Genomic DNA, 22,253 nt, shown 5'->3' with positions numbered 1-22,253 from the left:
CACTTTGATTCATTTAGACATTTTCCTTCATTGATGTCAAACATGTTTCTTGCTAACTATAAAGTCAGTAATGTGTAGACTCACTTTTTGCTATAGTAGAGTCCGTTTTATTTCTGTATACAACTTCAATCTAAAAATGAGAACTCTTAGGTACTGTAGTCAAGAGACTGTCTTGGTTGATAGAATAGCAAAGCTTTTCTTTAAATAAAATTCAGACTAGTGTCCTAATGTTTCTCCTAAGATTAACAAGATCTTCTGTGTCCACTGAACTCATGTTACACCCCAATCCCATTGTTGGAGAAAGTAATTTTGCTAAGTTTGCTGTAAAATAAATTGAGTATTTGGTCAACCAAAGTGGCCTCAAGCGCCACCTCCTGGTTGAATGGATCATGTCAGAGATGCTTCCCAAAGTTATCAGGGCTCCAGCAGGGCATCTTTTTTTCTTATTATACATGTCCTCCGAAGTTACTTGTTTCTCTTTACCAGTCCTCTGGATTCATTTTAACTGTCTACGACTTACAGAATAGGACTCTTGACTGGCCTCCGCCTCTCAGCTCACTGTCTGAGACGATAGTAATGTTTTGTGATCTCATAGCTCTCAGTCTTGATGTAATTCAGCAATCATTTATTGAATATCTATTAAATTCTCACAGATGGGGAGAGAAATTGAAAGAAACTGGGGAGAGGTAGAATGAGAGATGAGATAAAGTCATGGGACTTATTTTCAAGAATCTTATGATGTAGTTGAGGAGATGGGATTGGGTTTGTCAAAAGATGGTCAGTGACCCCAAATAACGCAGGAATCAGATAAAGGATATGGAGGGCATTGAGGATTTTTACGTAGTTACTAGTGGAAAAAAAACCCTGGAAATATGTTCACTTTTACTTTGAATACATTATTAAATAAATGAGAATGAAAGACTACATTATTGCAAAAAGAGAAATAAATTGACAGGACGCTTATATTATAGTTTGATTTTCAAACAGTTAGGGAAGCTTACTTTTTACCTGAGAAAATCAGAAATGAACCATAGACTTCTGTCAAACTAGCAGGGTAGGAAAAATATATTCTATTCAGGAACCCATTTCCATCCTCTATAGCGGCTTCAATTGAGTATATGAGAGCCACTTAATTTTATCTTCCCATTTTAAATGAAATGATCAGGAAGTTTAATACCTTGAACAAATGACAGTAGTATAGTTCCTGTGGCTTGCTTCTCTGTGAGAAGAAAATGGATGCACTCATGATGATGGGTCACACACGTAGCTACCTATGGTTTCCAGTATGTACAAGAAAGCAGAGGTGTTGCTATTAGACATGTTGAAATTAATACATATATAGATATAGATGAGTCGAACAGAAAATTTATAATAAAGATAAAAAGGAAATAACATGTAATAAAGCCAACAATGAAGGAGAAGAGAGAAATGTCAGGGCTTACAAAGTCTGTGGCCCTGCTGAGTTCAGAACTCACAAACTCAGCTCAGCACCTTTAGCTTCCTTGGTTCAGCTGTTGACAAAGAGTTACCAGAACTTGCCGAAAATAAGTTTTTCCCCACAAAAACTAATTATTTCAGTGTTAGCATTATAACTTTTTCTTTGTTGTTAGTATTAAACTTGGTGTTCATTTATGTCCACATTAGCACAAAAGAAATGCTTGCCTCATCCGGTTAAGTACAAATATATATTTAGGGCCTCTCAAAATACTCTTTTATTTTTTATTTTTATTTAGAGGAAAAAAAGCAAACCAAACAGGGTAGAAATAACACAGAATTTCAAAAAAAAATTAAGAAATTACTAGTTGATAAGTTACATATTGTTATCTTAGAAGTAGTTGTTCAAATTATAAAATCAAAGCATAAAATGTAGACAATCAGTGACAGTACAAACTATTCTGTTTGATAAACTAACAAAAACTTAGTATGGTTATCTATCTTGCACACTTAAACATACATACAGTTATATCCTTTAGAGTACTTTCCCTTTCATTATTATAATATTTATTATACATTTTAGGTCTTATTACTCTTTCAGTTTTTATTATTTTTTATACTAGAGAGACCATGTGATATTTACAAATATAAGACTGATTTAGTTCACTTACGAGGATAGTCTCAAGTTGCCTCCATTTACCTATAAAAGCCTCAAGATTATCCTTTTAAAGTACTTCTATTTTTTTGTCTTTTTCCTTTTTATCAGTACCAGGGATTGAACTCACGACTGCCTGCTTGCAAGGCAGGTGCTTATGCCGCTGAGCTAAACCCCCAGCCCCAAAATACTTCTATTGATAGTCACAATATGACTTTCATCAAAGACCATCATTCTCAAAAGCAGGCTTTATGGGTCATTTTCTTTTGCTTTCTGTATATTTCTAGCATAGATTCTTAATTACTTTGTAATAACAATTGGTCTTTTTTGTAAATTAGATTTATATAATACTTCATAAACACACTAAAGCAAACAGGCCAGTGCTTTAGTTACTATAGACTCCAGAAATCTGTTAAATCATGAGGTTCATTCTACTGTGTTCCTGGATATCGTTTTGGAAAAAGGGAAGTTGACAGAAACTTTATATTATTGTTTGATTTTCACACAATTAGAGAAGCTTACATGTAACCTGAGATAATCATAGAAATGAACTATAGACTGTCAGATTCGAAAGGTAGGAGAAATATATTCCAGGCAGGAATCTACTTTGCAGAGGTTCCCTGAAAGGGGTCCCTAGACCCGCCCACTCAGGCAGGAGCCTGGAATTAGGCTGTCTAGCAAAGAAGATGCAGTGTTTCAAATGAGTTCTTAGCATAGCAAAAGGCTGCCTTTGAGAACTGGCCCCGTTGCCTGCCTTCTGTAGTATGTATTTATTGTTTCCCACAGACTTCCGTTTCCTCACTCTGAGCCCCTCTTGGGTGCTCCCTTCGCTGCTCCCAAATATGTGTCCAGGATCACTTCATCTTGCCCACAATTTAGATGAATACCAGGTCTACAAGAATCATAAACAAATACAGCCACATTATCATAAACCACTTGTTGAGAAAACAATGCCAATGAGAAGAAAAGCTTGAGCTGTAAAAGGAATTTACAGTGTGATTAAGTAGTAATTAAACTCTCAGAAGTGCCTGGTTCTCTTCAGAGACTACACATGTTTTCTTTAATTAAAACAAGTATTTTTTCAAGTAAAACTTTCGTTGTTTTTTATGCTTGCAGTCAACTAGTACTGCAATTATTTTGTTTCAACTCCATGGTTTTCCACTGCAGTTGATGCCACTGCAGTAAGCATTGAGTAGCATAATCTTTACCTTTCCTTTTATATTGGGGGAAAACATTGGAATCCAGAAAAACTGATTTAGATACCCTGAGCTTTATTTTTCCCGTGGATCATTCATTCATCCATTCATTCATCATTAGTGAGTAGTTCTGAGGTACTATGGGATCCTTTTGTAGCAGGAACGCAGCAATGAAGTTTACTGTTCTGACATTGAAGAGTTCATCAGTTAGTGGCATAGTGAGCGTGAAAATGGCAAATCTAGCAGTGTGTGTTAGTGCTCTGAGAACAGTCATATCACCTGCTGTCAGTGTGTTCCATGAACAAGCAAGAGGGATGTTTTATGTCGGCCTAGGAGCTCTGCTAGGAGGAAGGCACATTTGATCTTCGAAGAAGGAGTGTGAATCAAGTCGACTATTCCAGGCAGCAGCAGCATGGCCAAGACAGAATGAAGACTTGTGATATTTGGGGATTGCTCAGGTGATAGGCATGTGTGAGAGTCTGCTGGGTAATGAGGTAGACTTAGATCATCTTTAGTCTCAGGTGTTAGTTTTGACTTGTCTTAAAAGTCATGCTCTCCAAAGCGTCTAAACCAAAGGGTGTAATGCTCTGATCTGTGTTCTTTGAAGTTGCGTAGAGGGTAGTGTGTAAGTTGATGGGTGAAAAGGATGAACTGATTAAACAAAAAGCTAGCCAAAATTAGTGTTTCTAGGCACTGGTTTTAAAACCTCATTATCAGAAAGTGATCAGTAAATGGGATTAAAGACCCCAGAGCACTCTTGTCCCTGTCCTCACATGGGGAAACAGCCAGCAGGCACTATCCGTGAACCAGCTATAGGCTCCCCAGAGGGGATGTGCCAGCACCCAGGGGCTGTTTTTATATGTGTACCAAGAGTGGCATCAACCACAGAAATATGTAATCGTGTCTTTATTATCTTTGTATGTAGCATGTCATATTATTGGGCAACAGAAACTGATAGCACCTTTGAGTGTTGGCTTAGTGTCACCCGAAGGGGAAGCTAGTTAGGAAATACATTTGCAATCTTGTGCACATGAAGAATTTCTCTGGACCATAGCAACATGTCTGTAAAATTAGAGTACTTCCTGCTGAAGGCTGAATTCACACAAAAGTCAATGAATCATAGGCATTCCAGAAGTGAATAAGAAAGGTAAAGAGGAAAATATGACTCTCTGTAAAGTTGCTTGCCTGAAGAGCTGCTTTCCTGCTGATGTTTTGAAAGGGAAGTAAAGCAGGAGGACGTTAGTGGCCTGCTAGGGATCAGTTATGTCATGAGCCAGACCAGAACTTCACCCGTCACTGTACCCTTTGTCTCCACGCCTCTAGATCTGACTTTCACTGTAAATGGCAGAGGGCAAGTCAGGAGTCATAGGGCCATCAGGAGAAAGAATTGGGAATATGGAAATGAAGGGTGGCGGGTGGAGAGTGGCTTTTAATTTTTGTGTCAGTATGATATTGTTCTCCAACTCTTACTCAGGGTCAGTCAGGGTCATTTCTTGAATGAATAAAAGATCTGTCTGGATACCACAGGAAGTAGTGTTGCTATTTTAGCATGTAGTATATTATCCAGTAACACAGAGCCTTGTTTTAAGAGCCATATGGTTGGGATTTTGGTTGTGGCTTTTTATATTTGCGTATATATGCATTTGGTGAGGAAGTGGAGGTGGGGAGGAAACTGCTCAAGCACTTTATCCTGAATGTTGTCTCCTGACCAAATGCAGCTTTGAATAATTATTGTTCTTTTGCTTACTTGTAGATCCTCTGCAGTTTCCATACGTATTATCCCAAAGCTTCAAAACTTTGATCATGGGGTCTTAAAACCACAAGGTCTTTGTGGCAGTGCAAGGGACATCTGTGGTCACCCCACATCCTGATCTAGATTAGTGGTTCAGAACTGCACCCACTGTGGAAAGGGCAGCTGAATCACTGTCACTGATTATTTGAGACGTCTGCAGAGAATAAACATGGAAGTAATTTATGCACTTTCTGATTCACAGTCTTAGTGAAGTAAGTAGCTTTAGTCACTTGGAGAGTCAAACTTTTAATGAATTTGCATTTCAAGAAGCATTTGTTGGTTCCACATACAGAAAAACTATTGTTTAGAAAGATCAGGATGATTTTACCTGAGAGAGAGGTGATTTTATGGAAGCTGATGAAACTGAGTTCTGGCTTCTAGTGTTAGATCACTCACAAACTGTCTCTAACTCATGATTAATCATCTTAACTTGGGGATCAAATTATTTCGGCATAAAATAAGTCATTAAGGTGTTTACCTTGAACATTTCTGTTCTACTGTTTCATGGCACCAAAGCGTTGTGAAAATCAGGATATATATATAGTGGTTTGGGAACTTTCAGGAGCAAATGAATGTTAAAAACCTAAGTTATATAACCATTAGAAGGATGCTCTTTTTGTGTTTGTATGCACTTGTGTATGTACTCATGTTTACCTTAATAGGATCTGGCATGGAAATTGTCAGGAAAATTTTTTGAAATCTTGCTTCTGAAGAAATTCTTTCCATCCTAAGGTCTTTCTTCCTCTGTAGGATTTTCTTCTCCAAGAAATGATCTTTAAGGAAAGAAAGACTTGATTTGCATTGCTTAGCTGAGACCTAATAGTGAGGGCCTCAGTAAGTGAAGATTAACTTAATGATCCAGAGCTGGGCAAGCAGGTGACAGGTAGGTATTCCTTGCCATGCCAGTGATGGGAGCAGATGGCCTATTGTCATCCTTGGCCGCATGTACCATTGGGAAGGATATTCCTGCATATACCTGGGCTTCCTATCAATCATCCCTGTCCTCCCTGCACTGAGTCAAGAAGGCTCAAGATTCTGGTGACATTCAACATCCTCCTGTACACCAAAGAATTATATTTGCTCTTCTTTCTCCTTATTGTAGATCAATTTTTTTCTTTTCAAAATATGTTGCCTTCCTTTGTTATTCTGTTGTGATTAGAGTTTTTGCTGCTTATATTGAGTTAGGGATTGTTGAATAATGAAATGTTGCAAGTTCTTCAACAATCAGTATTTTTGTTTGGAGATATAAAAAATAAAGCAATCGGTTCTTTTTTTCCTGGGTTGATCAAGTTCCATTTTCTACTGCATTTTTCTTAAATCTATTCACCCTTGGAGCACCTGCGACTTCCTGAAGTGTTTGGATTTGCCTTAATGAAATGTTGACCTATAATGCTTATCACCATTCTTGATCTGGCTCCAACCTTGGTCTTTTGCTCATTTACTTTTCTACTTAGAACTCCAAGTAATCTTTATATACAACCTTTATATATGCACATAAATGTGTGTAGATAGTTATTCACTTTTCTAAATCTCAAGTAAATTTGAAATTATTTCAACACAAAAAAGTTTAAAAATAAATTAAGAAATTTAAAACTGACACAAAAAACATGGTATATATTTGGGTGGTTCCTTTTTTCCTATTGAGGTTTTTTTATTCTAACATTAGAAGATGTGTACTGTGCAAATGTTTTCTCCCATTCTCTAGGTCATCTCTACCTTCTGCTGATAGTTTATTTTGTTGTGAAGGTTTTTATTTTGAGGTAACCTCATTTGTCTATTTTTGCTTTTATTTCCATTCTTTTAGGGTTTTGCTAAAAAAAAATCCTTACCCATTCCAATGTCCTCAAGAAATTCCTCTGCATTTTTCTAACAGTTTCATAGTTTCAGGCCTTACATGTAAGTCTTTGTTTTACTTAATTTTTTGGTAACTAATGAGAGATGGTGTATAGCTGCATTCTTTTGCATGTGGATATCCAGTTTTCCTGCACCATTTGTTGAAAAGATTATTCTTTCTCCAGTTTGTGTTCTTAACACTGTCAAAAATCAACTGGCTGTAGTTGTGTGGGTTTACTGCTAGGCTCTCTATTCTGTCCTACTGGTCTATGTCCCCATTTTTATGGCAACACCATACTCTTTTAATTACTAAGCTTTGCAATATATCAGGAAGTATAATGCCTCTTATTTTGTTCCTTTTGCTCAAGATGGTTTTGGGTTTGCTTGTTTGTTTTGTTGTTATTTTTTGTAATTTCATATAAATTGAAAACATTCTTTTTGATTCTATAAAGAATGTCATTGGTATTTTGATAGGGACTCCACTGAATCTGTAAATAGCTTTAAGTAATATGGAAATTCGAACAAATTCTAACAATATTATTTCGACCAACCTATCATGTATCTTTAATTTATTTCATCAGTGTTTTATAATTTTCATTTATTTAATTTCATTCATTTAATTTATTTCATCTGTTTTATAATTTATAATCTTTCATCTCCTTGGTTACATAAAATTATTCCTGAGTATTTAATTTCATTTTTTATTGGATATTGTAAATGAGACTGCTTTCTTGATTTCTGTTTCAGATATTTGACTATTGTCATATAGCAAGCAGTGCTACTGATTTTTATGTTGATTTTTTTATCCTGCAAATTTGCTAATTTGTTTATTAGTTCTAATAGGTTTTTTAAGGAGACACTTTGGTATTTTCTGTACTTAAGATTGTTATCTTTAGTGACAGTTTTACCTCTTTTTAATATTTTTAAAATTAATTTTATGGTATACTTTTGACATACATAATGACCATATGCATCATAGAGAATTTGTACATGTACATCTTATATTTTTATTCTTTCTTTTTGCCCATTTTCCTCTTTCTCCTTCAATTCTTCTTCCCCTCCCCCTTTACAAAGCTTCTAGTGCCCTTTATTTCTTTCTCTTGCCTAATTGCTTTGGATAGGGCTTCCAATAGGGCATACTAATAGGGCTTTTATCCATTGAATAAAAGTGGTAAAAGTGAGCATGCTTGTCTTATTCAGGATTTTAATTTTGTAAACCTATAGTCCTCATTTCAATATTGTGTCATTAGCTCCTAGTCCTTTATTATAGTAAGGATTATTGCTTTTATATTTAATTTATGCAGAATTTTCATAATAAATGGTTGCATAATTTTACTAAGTGCTTTTTCTACATCTGTTTAAATGATCACATTGCTTTTATCCTTTATTGTTGTCTCGTGTGGCATTTCACGTTTATTGATTTACATATTTTGAATCACCCTTGCATCTTGGGGATGAATCCTATTTGATCATAGAGAATAATCTTTTTTTAATATATTGTTGGATTTGGTTTGCAAACTATGTTCATCAAAGATTTTGGCCTGTAGCTATCTTTTTGTTTTGTATCCTTGTCTGGTTTTGGTACCCTGGCAGCATTGGCTGAAGAGAATGAGTCTAAAAAAATTCCTTTCTTTCCCTTTTTAGAATAATTTAATAAATTTTATAAGCTCTTCTTTAAATATTTGATAGATTCAACAAGGAAACTATCTGGTCCTAGGTTTTTCTTTGGTGGAAAACTTCTTGTTACTTGTTAAATCTTACCTATTATTGGTCTGTCCAGGTTTTTCATTTGTTTATGGTTCAATCTTGGTAAGTTGTATGTGGCCACAAATCGCCCATATTTTTTCATGGTTATCAAGCTTTTTGGCATATATAATGATCTCTACTAATGTTTTGTATTTCTGTGGTGTTGATAATAATGACTTTCTTTTATCTGATTTTATTTTTTCAGATTTTTTGCCTTAAGTTGCTAAGGGTCTCTCAATTTTATCTGCTCAAGAACTAGCTTTTTGTTTCATTGATCTTTTGTGTTTTTTGTTTTATTTAATTTTTATTCTGTCTTTCCTTCTCCTAATTTTGGGTTTGTTCCTATTTTTTAAGTTCTTTGAGCTGCAGTGATGGAGTTTAAGACTTTTTTATTTTTTATGTCTCCAGTGATTGTTAAAAATGTTAGTCTTTATTGCTATTTTTGCTGTGTCTCACATGTTTTGGTATGATGGATTTCTATTTTTATTAATTACAAGAGATTCTTTAATTTCATTCTTAATTTCTTTATTAGTGTGCTGGCATTCAAAAGTCAATTGTTTAATTTCAGTAAATTTGCATAGTTCCCAGATTTTTTCCTTGCATTTGCTTTGCAGTTTGATTACATCGTGACCAAAAAATGATACTCCATGCAATTTCTACTTTTTTTTTTTGGAGGTACTAAAGATCAAACCCAGAGCATTATACATACTAGGCAAGAGCTTTGTTACTGCACTATATCCCTAGCCCCTGACTTTAGTTTCTAAAAATCTTCTGAAACTTGTTTTATGGGCAACTATATGATCTACCCTAGAGGATGCTCCATTTGCTGTAGAGAACAATGTATATTCTGCAGCTGTTGGGTGAAATGTTCTATAGATGTGTTTTAGGTCCATTTGATCTAGACTGTAGTTTGGCTCAGCTATTTCTTTATTGACTTGTTTTGTTTTGGTCTGGATAATCTGTCCATTACTGAAAGTAGGGTATTAAACACTTGACAGTTTATCCTGAGTATCACTCCGCAGCATGTTTAAGTGCCATCCCAAGCATCACTTGGGCAGATGTCATTTCAACCAGTCAATTCTTTTATTGAATAAATTTGATAAAATTGTCATTTTATATTTCCTATTATATTACCTTATAAAATTAACAAAAATATGCAATTTCGGTCATCTTGTATTAAATAGTTGGACTAGTAAATGTTTAAAGAATCTTACTATTTAAATTTTTGCATACTAATAACAATACTATGAACATGGAAAGCACTTCAAGTGCAGAGAAATAAAATAAAAGGAACATTTGTGGATGAAACTAACTCAAAGAAGAGCTTGAAATCCAGTCTTTAGTGTGTTCCAAATAACCTGTAGCATAGAGTACATAGTGAACTCTCCAGGTTATGAAGTAGTACAGTTTTTTTGCATAAAGCAGGTTAATTCTTCTGGATAAGCACATATTAAATGGTTAAAGATAAATGACATGATAACCTGAGACACAGCTTTGTGTGAAAAAATAGCAGATGTGCCTCAATATATCGACATTGGTGAGATCATATCTCTGGACACAGAAGAATAAATTGTGACTAGGTGAGGTGAGATTCTTGCCAAGAGTTAAAATATAAAGTCAAGATTTCAGAATTAGTTCAGATGATTTCGCCTATGTGCTACGTTTACTCAAGGTACCAACAAAATGACTGGCATTATTGAGGGATATTTTGGACATAAACCAATATAATTTCGGTATGGAAATACTTAAACATAGTCATGCTGATTTTCTACTGCTGGGTAACATTATCTAACAACTCAGTTGCATAAAGCAACAAACATTTGTTACCTCACAGTTTCTGTTGGCCAAGAATTAGGAGTAGCCTAGCTGGTGCTTCTGGTTCAGGGTGTTCTGAGGGTGTAGTCAGGACATTGGCAGAGCCACAGCTGTCTGAAGCCTTCACAGTGACTGGAGGACCTTGTTCCAAGATGGGTCACCATGTGGGCCTTGGCAAGGGGCTCCCGTTCCTCACTTTGTCAGTCTCTGTCTAGGCTGCTCGAGTGCCCTTATGACCCGGCAGCTAGCTTCCCGCAAAAAAGAGATCCAAGCAAGCTGAAACCGCAGTGTCTTTATGACCTAGGTTTGAAAGTTACACTCTTGTCGCTTTTGCTGTATCCTGTTAGCTGCACCAGTCTGCTTTCTACTCAGTGTGAAAGAAATTCTGCAGTCGGGGACCACTGACGGTGACCTGGAGCCTGGCTGCAACAACAGGGTATAGTAATAGTTATTAGAGCAAAAAAAAAAAATCAATGGAAAAAGAATTAGTAGACTTGAGAGAAGAACGGTTGATATCAGGCAGGAAGAGCTACTTTGGATTTAAGGCATAATCCCAGTTCTTATTTTGTAGGCTCTACAAACAGAAAATTTAACCTGGATTCCTGAGCCTGCTGCTTAAGGTCCTTCATCACTGCGCCCTACCCACCTTTCTAACACTGCTTCTCAGGATCGTGCATAAAGCCTTTTGCTCCCCACCTCCAAAGCTTGACTTCTGCCTTTGTCATTGCCTTACACCATTTTCTTTGCCTTGTGACCCCCTTCTAGAGTTTTCTTTGCTCAGAGCTTCCTTTTAGCTGGGTGCGATGCTGAGAATGGATCACAGGCATTGTAGCTACCAGCCAGGTTTGTTCAAATCTCAGCTCTGGCCTAATGTTTGACTTCAGGCTAGACATTTGATGTCAGTGTTACCATGTTGGGATAATGGATCTTCACCCTGACATCAGGGAGATTGCATACATGAGGAGCCACTCAGTGGCTTCCCAGTCCTTTTTCTATTTTCAAATCTTTGGTCAAGTTTGACCTCTGTCATGCACCTTCACATGTCACACTGATTTCTTTTCCTTTTAAAGTCCCAGTAAGTCATTTCTAAATTGCCTTATTTATCAAATAATCAAATTTATTATTATTTTTCTCCCCATTAGATTTTGAACTGTTAAGGGTAAAGGCCATGACTTACAAGTCACAGAGGTCCACATAGTTTCTTACATCTAGATCTTTAATGCATATTGTTTTGCGGATTTTTCCCATGTGTTACACGAGTGTTGGATTCATAAGGGCATTGAACTGTGAAAAATTGATGATAAATGGGTCACTAAGATCTTCCCTTAATTATCCCTTAATACCATGAACAAAGTGACAATGGGGCTATCTGATTAAGCAGATAAAGTCATCTCTCTATGTTCCCATAGTAGCTTATTTTGGCCCCAATCATGGTATGTGTCGTGCTATATTGAAACTGTCACCTGTGTCTGCTTTCTGTATAGGGTTGTGAGCTCCCTGAGAGTAGCTCCGTGTCTTGCGTCATCTGTGCTTTGCCCAGGGTTTGCTTGGTGTCAAATGCCAAGGAATACTACAATCATGATTAAACACTCACTTGGTGCTAATGTGTAGGAGTTTGGGGTGGGTGGGCTTGTTTATAAAACTATTATAAATTTATAAAATAGTATTTGACATTAATTTTCCTTCATTAATGTTAGTGATTCTGCTCTTAGCTTATATGCTTAGAAGCTTTCTAAGAATACTATATGACTGCCATTACTATAATTTAATTTATTTAGAATACTTTTGTTGGGGGATTTGATACAAGAAAAAATGACATGAGGTCCTTAAACAAAATCTACATTGTGCATATATTGCTTGAATTAAATAGCAATGCATGGGCAATAGAATATACTGTTAGATTGACTATCCTTGTGCCATAGTTTAGGTCTTAGATGTTCCCCCAGTGTCCATGTTTTGAAAGCTTGTTCTGCAGCATGGCACTGTTAAACGGTAGTAAAATCTTTAAGAAGTGGAGCTTGATCATTTTCTGGTGCTGGGACAAAATACTAACACCTTCAGTTTAAAGGAGGAGAACTTGATTCTGGATCATGGTGTCAGAAGTTTTCATTCATGATTAGTGATTCCATGGATGAAACACCATGGTAGAAGGGCATGGCAATTGAAAATTTCTCAATGCAGTCAGGAAGCAGAGAGAGAAAGGAGGAGCCAGGGACAAGAATTCCTCCTTTTAGGTCACACTACTAAGGACTGCTTCACCAGGCCCACCTCTGGACAGCACTTTCAGCCAGGGGCACATCAGTGAGGTTAGTCCGCTGACAAAGGGTAACGCCCCGTGATACAATCATTAGCAAAGTTTTGTTTTCACTGATGTCCTCGTCTGAGATTGTTCTCAGGGCAACCACCAATGTTACTGTTTCGACATTTTTAATACTTTGAAACTGGACTGGTCATGCTCTGTTCACAGATTCGGAGTCTCAGAAAGAACACAACACATTGCCTTCTGCCCTTTCTGAGTAGTGTGAGGAGAAGCAAGTGATGCATTCTTTTTAAGTAATGTGATGGAGTAGTGTGATAGGTGGGTAAGTTAAATAGAAATTATACACTCAAGGGGCTAGCTCTCAAGGAAGTCAGCACAAAAATAAAGATGTCAGAATTGTGACTGGAGGTATATCTGAAGACCAGGTCTCAAAATAAAGATACAGTGGTCAGTGCTACTTGCCTCCCGAGGGGACAAACAGTATCTTGAGATTATATTGTCATTAGCACCACCTGGTCCAGTAAGTCCAGGTAGGCATCAGTCACCCAGATGGGTGACCAGAACATCTGACCCCATGTCTTGTGTTTTTTCCATGTAGGCTTGTTGCATAACTTATTTCCCTATTGGGTCAGTATTAGCCAAGCAGCTATGTTTGTGTAGCTTGTGTAGGTTATATACTTGTATAATTGTATAGGTTGATTGTATCTGTAGTTTGACCATGGTTGTACCCAGGGTTGTACCCTTGTTGTGACTTTGCTGTATAAATTACCCTGACAGAGGTCCTCAGTGGTAGCCCACTTTTGGGACCCCCCCCCCCCCCCGTCTCTCATGAGCTTTCTCAGCAAAGCTTTCATGGTCTTAACCTGTGTTCCTTAGAATTCATTCTTTGATATTTGGGAACATGAACTTGGCACATCTAATGCCTAGCAGGTAGGGGAGTTATAACAAGTGAACAAGTGAAATAGGTGACTCTTGATACCTGGAAGGAACATTGATTGTGGAAAAGTAACTACACTTAATTAAAACATCAGTTTTAATTTGAAGGACCACAGGCTTGAGAAAAAACTGGATGAAGGCACCCAAGTTATTTCTATGTGCCTGCTTAATAATTCGAGAAAGGTAATAGATTTTAGAACCAAAAGCAATTGTCTAGAATTATATATCCCTCTGTGGTTGCAAAAATAAATCAGTAACGCAGTGCCCCATCATTTATTTCTCCTTAACACATGGATAAAGAAGCCATCTGCTATTAGAACCCAGACTCATCCCTTGTAAGGGTTTTATCAACCTGATTACTTATGAGAACTTTCTGTGGTAGGGTGAGCAAGCTCTGCTTTCTGAGGGGGCTGCAAGGCAGAAAGAGTTAACTCTGCAGGCCATGTTTCCTCCTTCTAATAGGAGCTCTTTAGCAATGCTAATCAGTGGGACTGATTTTCTGTTTTGATTTTTCCATGGTAATTATGTGAATGATCTGGGATGCAATCAAGTTTGCACTAGGGGGTTCATGCAAATGAATTATTTTTTTACATGTAAAATTTTGTTAAATGGAATCATAAGGAACATTATTTGAAGATGAAGACTGGGTAGGTGAGGACAGCTTAATGCTCAATTTAGAGTTTTAATATATTCAAGCTATCTATTTTTAATGAAATAAATTAGCAGTGTGTTGCCTTTTTAAATTGAAATAATGCTATTTTTTAGCAATTGTATTTTGTTTTAATTTGTACTCCAGAGGGTAAAGTTATAATGGGATAGGATGGCACAGCATATAGGAAAGAAGTAAGAAAAATGTACTGGGTCTTTTCTCCTTTAGGATAGGAATCAAGGGAACCCACATATACTTCCCAAAACATATAGAAAAAATATGGAAAGGTTACATGCTATGTTCTATCAATTGCTTATTTGGATTCTATAACAATGCCTTCATCAAATAAACTAGAACAAAGAGACAATTCACATGTCTGAATATAATGAAATATATCATTGCTACAGTTATTTATAGTTTATTAGCATGTTGTGAGGTATCTTCCCTCTCCACTATATATAACATATATATTCCTTTCTCAGGTTTAATCAGCTTTTGTAAGTTTGCATGATCCCTGCATTTTGATCAAGAAATTCTTTTCACTTTTTGTCATTTTATTCTCTAATACAGAACATTCCAGAATTCAGTTAATTTCTAATTTAAAATTAGTAAAATTCTTTGAGGTGGAGACCAAAGCATTTTTGTATGAATACACACACACACACACACACACACACACACACACACACACACACTTTAGTGTGCTGATACTTTCTTTACTGCAAATGCCCCTGCAACTTTGTAGTGCAGTTTGCAGTTTCTCAATACTGACTTTAAAAGCAGTGGGGAGATGACCAAATTCTGCCCTTTCCCTGCCCTCCCCATTCACAGGGGATGCATCAGGTGCAAAGCGTGAAAAGAAACGGAAAGATCAGTGTTAGGATTTTTACTTATTAAAAGAGAAGGCACAGTTTCTTTCTTTTTCTTGGCAACTTGATTCTCTTCTGGCAGTTTCTAGCTTTACAGACTAAACATTTCTAATTGGTAAATGAATGGTTTGATTTGAGATGGTGACTCAGGAAATAAACCCCCAATTTAGTGTAATTGTTTATGAGTAGGTGGCAGATTACTGCTTCCTAGCCTTGATTTTGCTTTGGAGGAAAGAATGAAAGCTCATACATATATTTTGCATTTCACTGAAATGGAATATTTATTCTGACAAAGAAAAGCTATGAGATAGAGATGTTTGCTCTGCTTACTTGTTACAACCACATATATTAAAGCTTTCTTCTTCTGATGAATGAAGAGATGCTAGCTGAATCTTAATATGTCTTCAGCTGTGAAATGGGGACAACAAAAATCCCTACTTTTTGGGGAAGTTGCTGTGAGAATTAAATAATCCACATAAAAGTCTCAGTAACATATCTGGTATTAGCCAGAAAATGATAGCTGCCACTTCTATTATTATTATTATTATTATTATATCATCATTTTTTATTTATGTTAAATTTATGTTAAATAGAGTAGCTTCTTTAGTTGTAGTAAATTTCAGATTTTACAACTTCATGTCATGAACCTGTGAGAAATATAAATACTTTGAATTAATGCACAAGTCATATTTTGGCTACTTATGGCTTATATATTAGAGTTACTTAGTAACTATTGAAGTAACTTTTAAAAAGATTTTACAATCTCTTATTAATTTACACTTTTAATTACCTTACAAATTCATAATGTTTTTTCTTTATTCCAAATCATTTTCTATTGCTTTTTCTTTTAACCTGTGTGAGATAGATAGTTTTTCATAATGTACTTAAAATACTTGACCTTTTAAGTAATTTTGATTTTGGATATTTCCTCGATCCATAATCCTGAAAGATTGAGGGACAAACTGTATCCTAAAGTTGGCTATTTGCTTTTATTGTTATTGTTTAAGATACTCTTATCTTGTCAAAATACAAAGCTATTATTCAACACGTTTGAGTCTCAAGTAATAAAAACTAATAACCTCACGGGGTAGAAAATTAGTGTAAATGCCAATTTTCACCCAGAAAATAACTTTCTTGGTCAAATAATATGGCCCGTTATTGCTAGTTTCAGAATAGGTTAATGCTTATTTTCTTTGTAATTAGTAAATGGATCTAATTTCATGTCCATTTGTGTAGTGATTTGATGATATAGGACAGCAAATTAAGTTTTTGTTTCTTACCGAGGAGGTGAAGCCGTGTGTGTCATTCCCATGCTATTTCAACTGCTACACACTCCTGCCTGATGCAATTCTTGGCATATGATAAGAACTCAGTGAAAGTTTGTAGATGGCTTCACTATAGCAACCTCAGAGCGGACATCTGAAGTGTAATTTAAAAATACAAGTAATATCTAAATTTTTAAAAGTTATTATGGTATAAGACACATTGCCATTAGTCACCTGCTCTAGTCTCACTATCTTGCTACTTTCTGAAGTAGTTCTGGGAGCTTCATCAGTGTCTTTAGTTATGCTGGTGACTGCTTTCAGCCTGCATTGATTGAAAATGCTTACCTTTTGAGGTTGTTTTGACTTTTGGAAACAGCGAGAAGTCAGATGATGCCAGACTTAGTAAATAAGGTGTGTAAGGACACAATGTGATTTTTTATTTGATGGCAATTGCCATCAGTTTTTTTTTTTTATCAATGATACATGATTATAAAAAAATGACTGCTTAAATTAAAAAAATTTACTTACAGAAAAAGAAGCATTGCTATCAATCTTCCAAATACTCCCCCTCACTTTGAGCATCCCCATTAATTCTTGACAAAGTGTCTTTACAGTAATAAATTTTTAAAAAATATTTAACACTCACCATATCCTTTGATCACTCCTTATATCTAAAGCTGAACTCAGAGCCTCCCCAATCCACAGAACTTCTGTGCTTCCCATCTCACTGAAAGACTGACCATTTAGCCCATTTATTCCAGTTAACCTGGAATCTTGCTTCCCCCCAGTTTCTACACTCAGGTGACAAGTCCTGTTGGAAGAAAAGCTCCCTGTAGATTCAGTCTACTTCCTACCAACCCAGTGCTGCTTTCTAGTTCACCCTACTCCTGTTCTCCCTGGTCTCATTACAGTCTCCTCAGCGGCCACGGTGATCTTCACTCTGTGTTCTGTTGCCCTTCGATGGAGTTTCTGATCTTTACAATGGCTTACAAAACTCTCGTGGCTCATAAACCCTCTGATCTGCCCCAGTCTCTCTCTCCAGCTTTCTTCTCTCTTGTCATAAACTAGTTTGAGTTCCCTAAATGTACCTGATCTTCCCTTCAGTTTCACACGTTTTCCTACGTGTATATTTTTTGAGGAACCACTATAAGATAGTTGCTTTTGTTTTTATTCAGCAGTTGGAGAAACTGAAACGCTGAATTTAAGTTATGATTACTAAACTGTGGGCAGATTAATGGGCAGGGAAGGGGACTAGTTCTATATTTTATTCTGGTTTTTCATCGTGGCTAGAATCGGGTGGGAACGTTGTATACCCACAACTATTGAATGAATTTCAGTTTGTTTCCTGAGGTATCAATCTGTAAAGTCAGAGGACATTCTGGCTCATCATTTATTTTCTGGGAAGATGAGGCTGGATTTCTCTGTGGACTCTCTTCTTCCAGAATGAAATGTGCCTAGTGAGATAATCTGGATGCCTATGTTGGTTGTTCTGATGAATTCCTTTAATGTCAACTGGCATGGTTGAGAAGTGCTTTTGTTGTGGTGGTAATTAATGATGATTTGCACATTTCAGCAATTTGCAGAATGGTAGGTGCCCTGCACAACTTAAGAAACACCCCTTTTCCCTGGACTATGAAATCTGGTGACCAGCTATTTAAATATATGTTTCATTATCCTTATTTTAACTCTTCTGGCCATTGGTGCTGAGTGACTGCACTATTGAAAAGAATTCTGTTTGAGTGATTTTAATGTACCTTTAATTTTTTTCTTCTAGGTTGTCCTTCAGGAAAAAAAATGGTTATATCTTTGAACTCATACCTGGGCTTTATCGGTTTATTGTTATTCCATTGGACTGGGACAGCATCGGCTCTGAATCTTGAAGACCCTAATGTGTGTAGCCACTGGGAAAGGTAATCCTTCTGACAACAGCTTGAGGAATAATTGTCCATGAGTTTTTTTTTATATATTATTATCACCAATCTGATGTATAAACTTAGAATCTGAAAAGATATGAAATTTTCTGCAAAAATCATTAGGCATTTTTAATAAATTGAGTAACTACTATTCACATAATAGAATATATATTATGTGCAAAAACTATATATCTGATTCTAAGACAGATGCAATTGTAACATCCAGGGAAAATGGTTAATAGTTAAATTACAGTGAAATCTCTAAGATCTGGTTCCTGCTGTGAATCTATTTGCATTAGTTTTGTAGAGCTAGATCTATTTTGGGGGAAAGAGCAGTGGAAGGCAACATGGCATAATAAAATAAAGTTTTGAAATGTGTGGGATAGAAGCAATGTGTAAGAAGTAGCTCAAAAGGGGAGACCTTATTTTTGGAGGAATGGGCAGTGCTCCCTGTTGGTCGCCTCCCTGGAGGTGTTCTTAAAGAATGCAAGAAGAAGCAGTTGTTGGAAGGGGTTCTAGAAATGGAAGGTAGCTTGAAACCAGTGCCATGTGAACCAATGAGGACTGTGTCCCTCAAAAACAGACCCAAGTATAGTGCTGGAAAAGGATACGGTTAGATATGTCATATGAAGGATATATCACGTGAGTGTCTTCATGGCGTGGCATCAAAAATATAGTGAACATTGCAGTCAGTTGCTATCCCACAGAAAAGTAGGCATGTAAAAACATTGTGGTGTGGTCCTAACTCACTTTATTACTTTAATTGAGAATTGTGTGATTTCTGGCTTTTCTCCATACTCAAAATACCATGGAGGGTAAATGTTTTGAATTGATTCAGGATACCTAGGCAGCTACAGCAAAGCAATTAAAGATGCTCATGCAAAGACACTTCCAGACCTGTTTCAGAAGGTAGCAATGCTTATGGGATAAGAATGCTCAAATTGAAGGGGAATATTTTAAGAGTGGTTAAGACAAAGCATCTTTCACTGTAATAATTAGAAAAGAAAATTAAACATTCACCATATTTTTATCACATCTTATACTAGAGGGTAATATGCATGTCTAATACACGTAAGTACAATTACACAAAACTTGGTCATGTGTACGTGTCATCCTCACTACCATGATTGGCAAATCACAAAGTGCACATTATAATAACTGTTATGCACAAAGTCCAGAGGCAGTGTGGCGCAACAGTGGTGTTATTCAAGGGGCACAGTAATGCCTTTCTCATAGCATTATTATTTTGTTTTTAATGAAAGCTTGTCTTTATCTCATTAAGAGTATTACAATCAGGGTAACAAGAATAGATTTATCTAATCAATCAATGAAGTTTTAGATTGTTACATATTGACATTTTAGAGCTAACCCATAATGTGCTATTCCTGGCCCCCAAAAGACCGATATTTGTCACATTATATAAAATGCATTCAGCCTGTGTCTGAGAGTAGCCAATGTCTTGACAGTTTGATCATTATTCAAAAATTCCAATTCAGTGTCTCCTTGGAGACTCAAGGCAAATGCTTAGCTCTGCACTCCTGTAAAAATCAATGAAATAACAGCACGGGTAAACATTCCCATTCCAGAGTGGACAAATTGGGGGCATAGAAAAAAATTGGACCTTATCAAGACCAAAAGCAGCATGGCAGACATTAGCATGTACAGCGCCCAATCTGGCACGTGGGGCACATGATGGTGTTACGTGAGCCCCAAGAGCCTGGGCACCCCTGTCTCCATGGCCTTTCTGGTTGCAGCCACATGACTTCTCTCTTGGGCTGGTTCTGCCTGTACTGTAGCTTTCTTCAGGACACATGCCTCAACACTGGCATATCCTGGGGTCTCCATTGCAGCTTCAGGTACCAGTTTTCTGTATCAGCATTTCATCACTGTCAACAAAACATCTGACATGCACATTTTAAAGAAGGAAAGATTTATTTTAGTTCATGCTTTGAGAGGTTTTAGTCCATGGTCAGAGGGCTCCCTTGATCTTTTGTCTGAGCATGGCATAAGAAAGTTGCTCATCTCATGGCAGCTGGGAAGCAGGATAGGAAGACGAAGAATGAGAGAGAGAGAAAAAGAGAGAGAGAGAGAGAGAGAGAGAGAGAGAGAGAGAGACACCAGAGACAATAACAATGCCCAGGAACCTTCCTCCAACTAGGCGCATCTCCTAGCGGCCCATTCAGCTATGAACTCATGAGGAGGGAGTACCCTCATGATCTAACCACCTTCTAAAAGTCCTTCTTCTGAACACATGAGACTTTTGGGGGACATTTAAATCTAAACCATAATACATAATGTGAAACTTTAACATATATCATGAAAATAGGTGAATAAGGTTTCATATATATATATATATATATATATATATATATATATTTCATATATATTTGTGGTAGTAACTATATAGAATTTAAAGGGAGGAACTGCCTGTTTATCTTTCTAAACTTCCCTTTGACATTTCATTAAAAAGTACATAGTAAATATTTATTAAAATAATAGAAATAAATCAGTAAATATAAATATTCAGGTTTGACAAGCACCAACAAAATTACTTCTACCAGTGCAGCATCCTCATGGGTATCTGAATATTTAGTTTCCATATAAAACTGTTGTCTTGTTTTAGTGCAGCAACTGTAATTCTAAGAAGTCATGTCTAAAATGAAATGAAAGAAAGCTAAATCATTACAAATACAAAAGAAGTATTCGTGATTAAAGGAATTCTGCACAGCACCCTTTGGAAATGGAAAGTTCTGTGAGTTTCTTCTGCCCCATCTCTTTTCTCTGTGAGTTTGCCCTTTTTCACCTGGTAGGGATTCTTCTTAAGAAGGCACAAAAGAAAAGAAATTGCTCTTTACCCAAACCTTTAATTACTAATAAAGAAATGGTAGTAATTGAATCAGCAGTCCTGAAGCAAGCCGAGATTAGAAATGATGATTCTTATCACATCTGATTAAAGTAACAAGATAATTTAGGCAGATAAAATGTAATTAACCACTTTGGAACATGGCCAAGTCATGATGGTTTCCCTCCTCCCTACCCTGCTCTTTGACCTTAAATTAAATCTTGCTGGGGTTTCTCTTGGATAACACTTACTAGGTTAAAATCACAATGATGATATATTTTCAGTGTGTTTGAGAGAATGAAACAAGAGAAAATGAGTTTTGTATCCTAGCACTGAAAATAGCACCCCTTTTTGGGGCGGGGAGGAAATACCAGTAATCAAACCCAAGACCTCATCTTTGCCAGGCAGGTGCTGCACCACTGAGCTGAATCCCCAGCCCCAACAAATTCCTTTTATAATGAAGTTTGGTGCTCCCTGCCTGCCGCAGAGGCTCTCCGTGTTATTCGAGGGACAGGATGGTTTCTGCGGGTCCTGGTGACTCACTGGTACTGGAAACTTAGTGTTGCTCACTTATCAAGAAAACCACAGTGGAGCAGACAGTGGAGAAGGCGCCTTTCCACACGGAGGCTCAGGAGCAGCTGCTGGACGGGTCACTGAGGAGCTAATTCAGTTCAACCAGCAAGGCAAGCACTAGCCACAGCAGAGTGGTGAGGGTCCCAGGAGGCCGCCCAGACTTGAAGACATTTCCCTTCAAACCCTGTGGGCCCCTCAACAAAACGGACACCCTGGTTGTCTAATGGTAGCTGACAGAGTACTTGGCTGTCATAACGTGAGGACTTTACTAACATGGAAAAATGCTTAAAGTTTCAAAAGTATATTCACAACATGGTTACAATATAAAAAATTATCAGAGTCTTCAAACTAAAGGCATAAAACACCACCTAAAGGCTACAAGGGGACACAGCAAAAAACAAACAGAAAACCTCTTGATGGTTAGGTAAAAGTTATAGAATTTTATTCTTTTTAAAAATTTTGTTTCCCAAAATTT

At 36.7% G+C, this 22,253-nt stretch overlaps 1 protein-coding gene across 7 annotated transcripts in view; it reads left to right on the top strand.

The window, feature by feature from the left end:
* Positions 1–22,253, top strand: part of Megf10 (multiple EGF like domains 10) — a 169,308-nt gene that overhangs the window by 38,118 nt on the left and 108,937 nt on the right. For 6 of the 7 annotated variants that reach the window (XM_063232420.1, XM_063232421.1, XM_063232419.1 and 3 more), the window contains exon 2: positions 18,225–18,360. In XM_063232420.1, coding sequence (XP_063088490.1) covers positions 18,245–18,360 — 116 coding nt within the window. In that variant the 5' untranslated portion in view covers positions 18,225–18,244. Of the gene's footprint in view, positions 1–18,224; positions 18,361–21,083; positions 21,116–22,253 lie in introns of those variants that run through there. The other variant, XM_063232425.1, reaches the window with a different exon arrangement.

This window comes from Cavia porcellus, unplaced genomic scaffold, assembly GCF_034190915.1.
Source record: "Cavia porcellus strain 051 isolate PalLab524CR breed Dunkin Hartley unplaced genomic scaffold, mCavPor4.1 scaffold_21, whole genome shotgun sequence".
NCBI lineage: Eukaryota > Metazoa > Chordata > Mammalia > Rodentia > Caviidae > Cavia > Cavia porcellus.
Note: the sequence above shows the minus strand (reverse complement) of the source record. Positions and strands in the feature narration are given on the sequence as shown.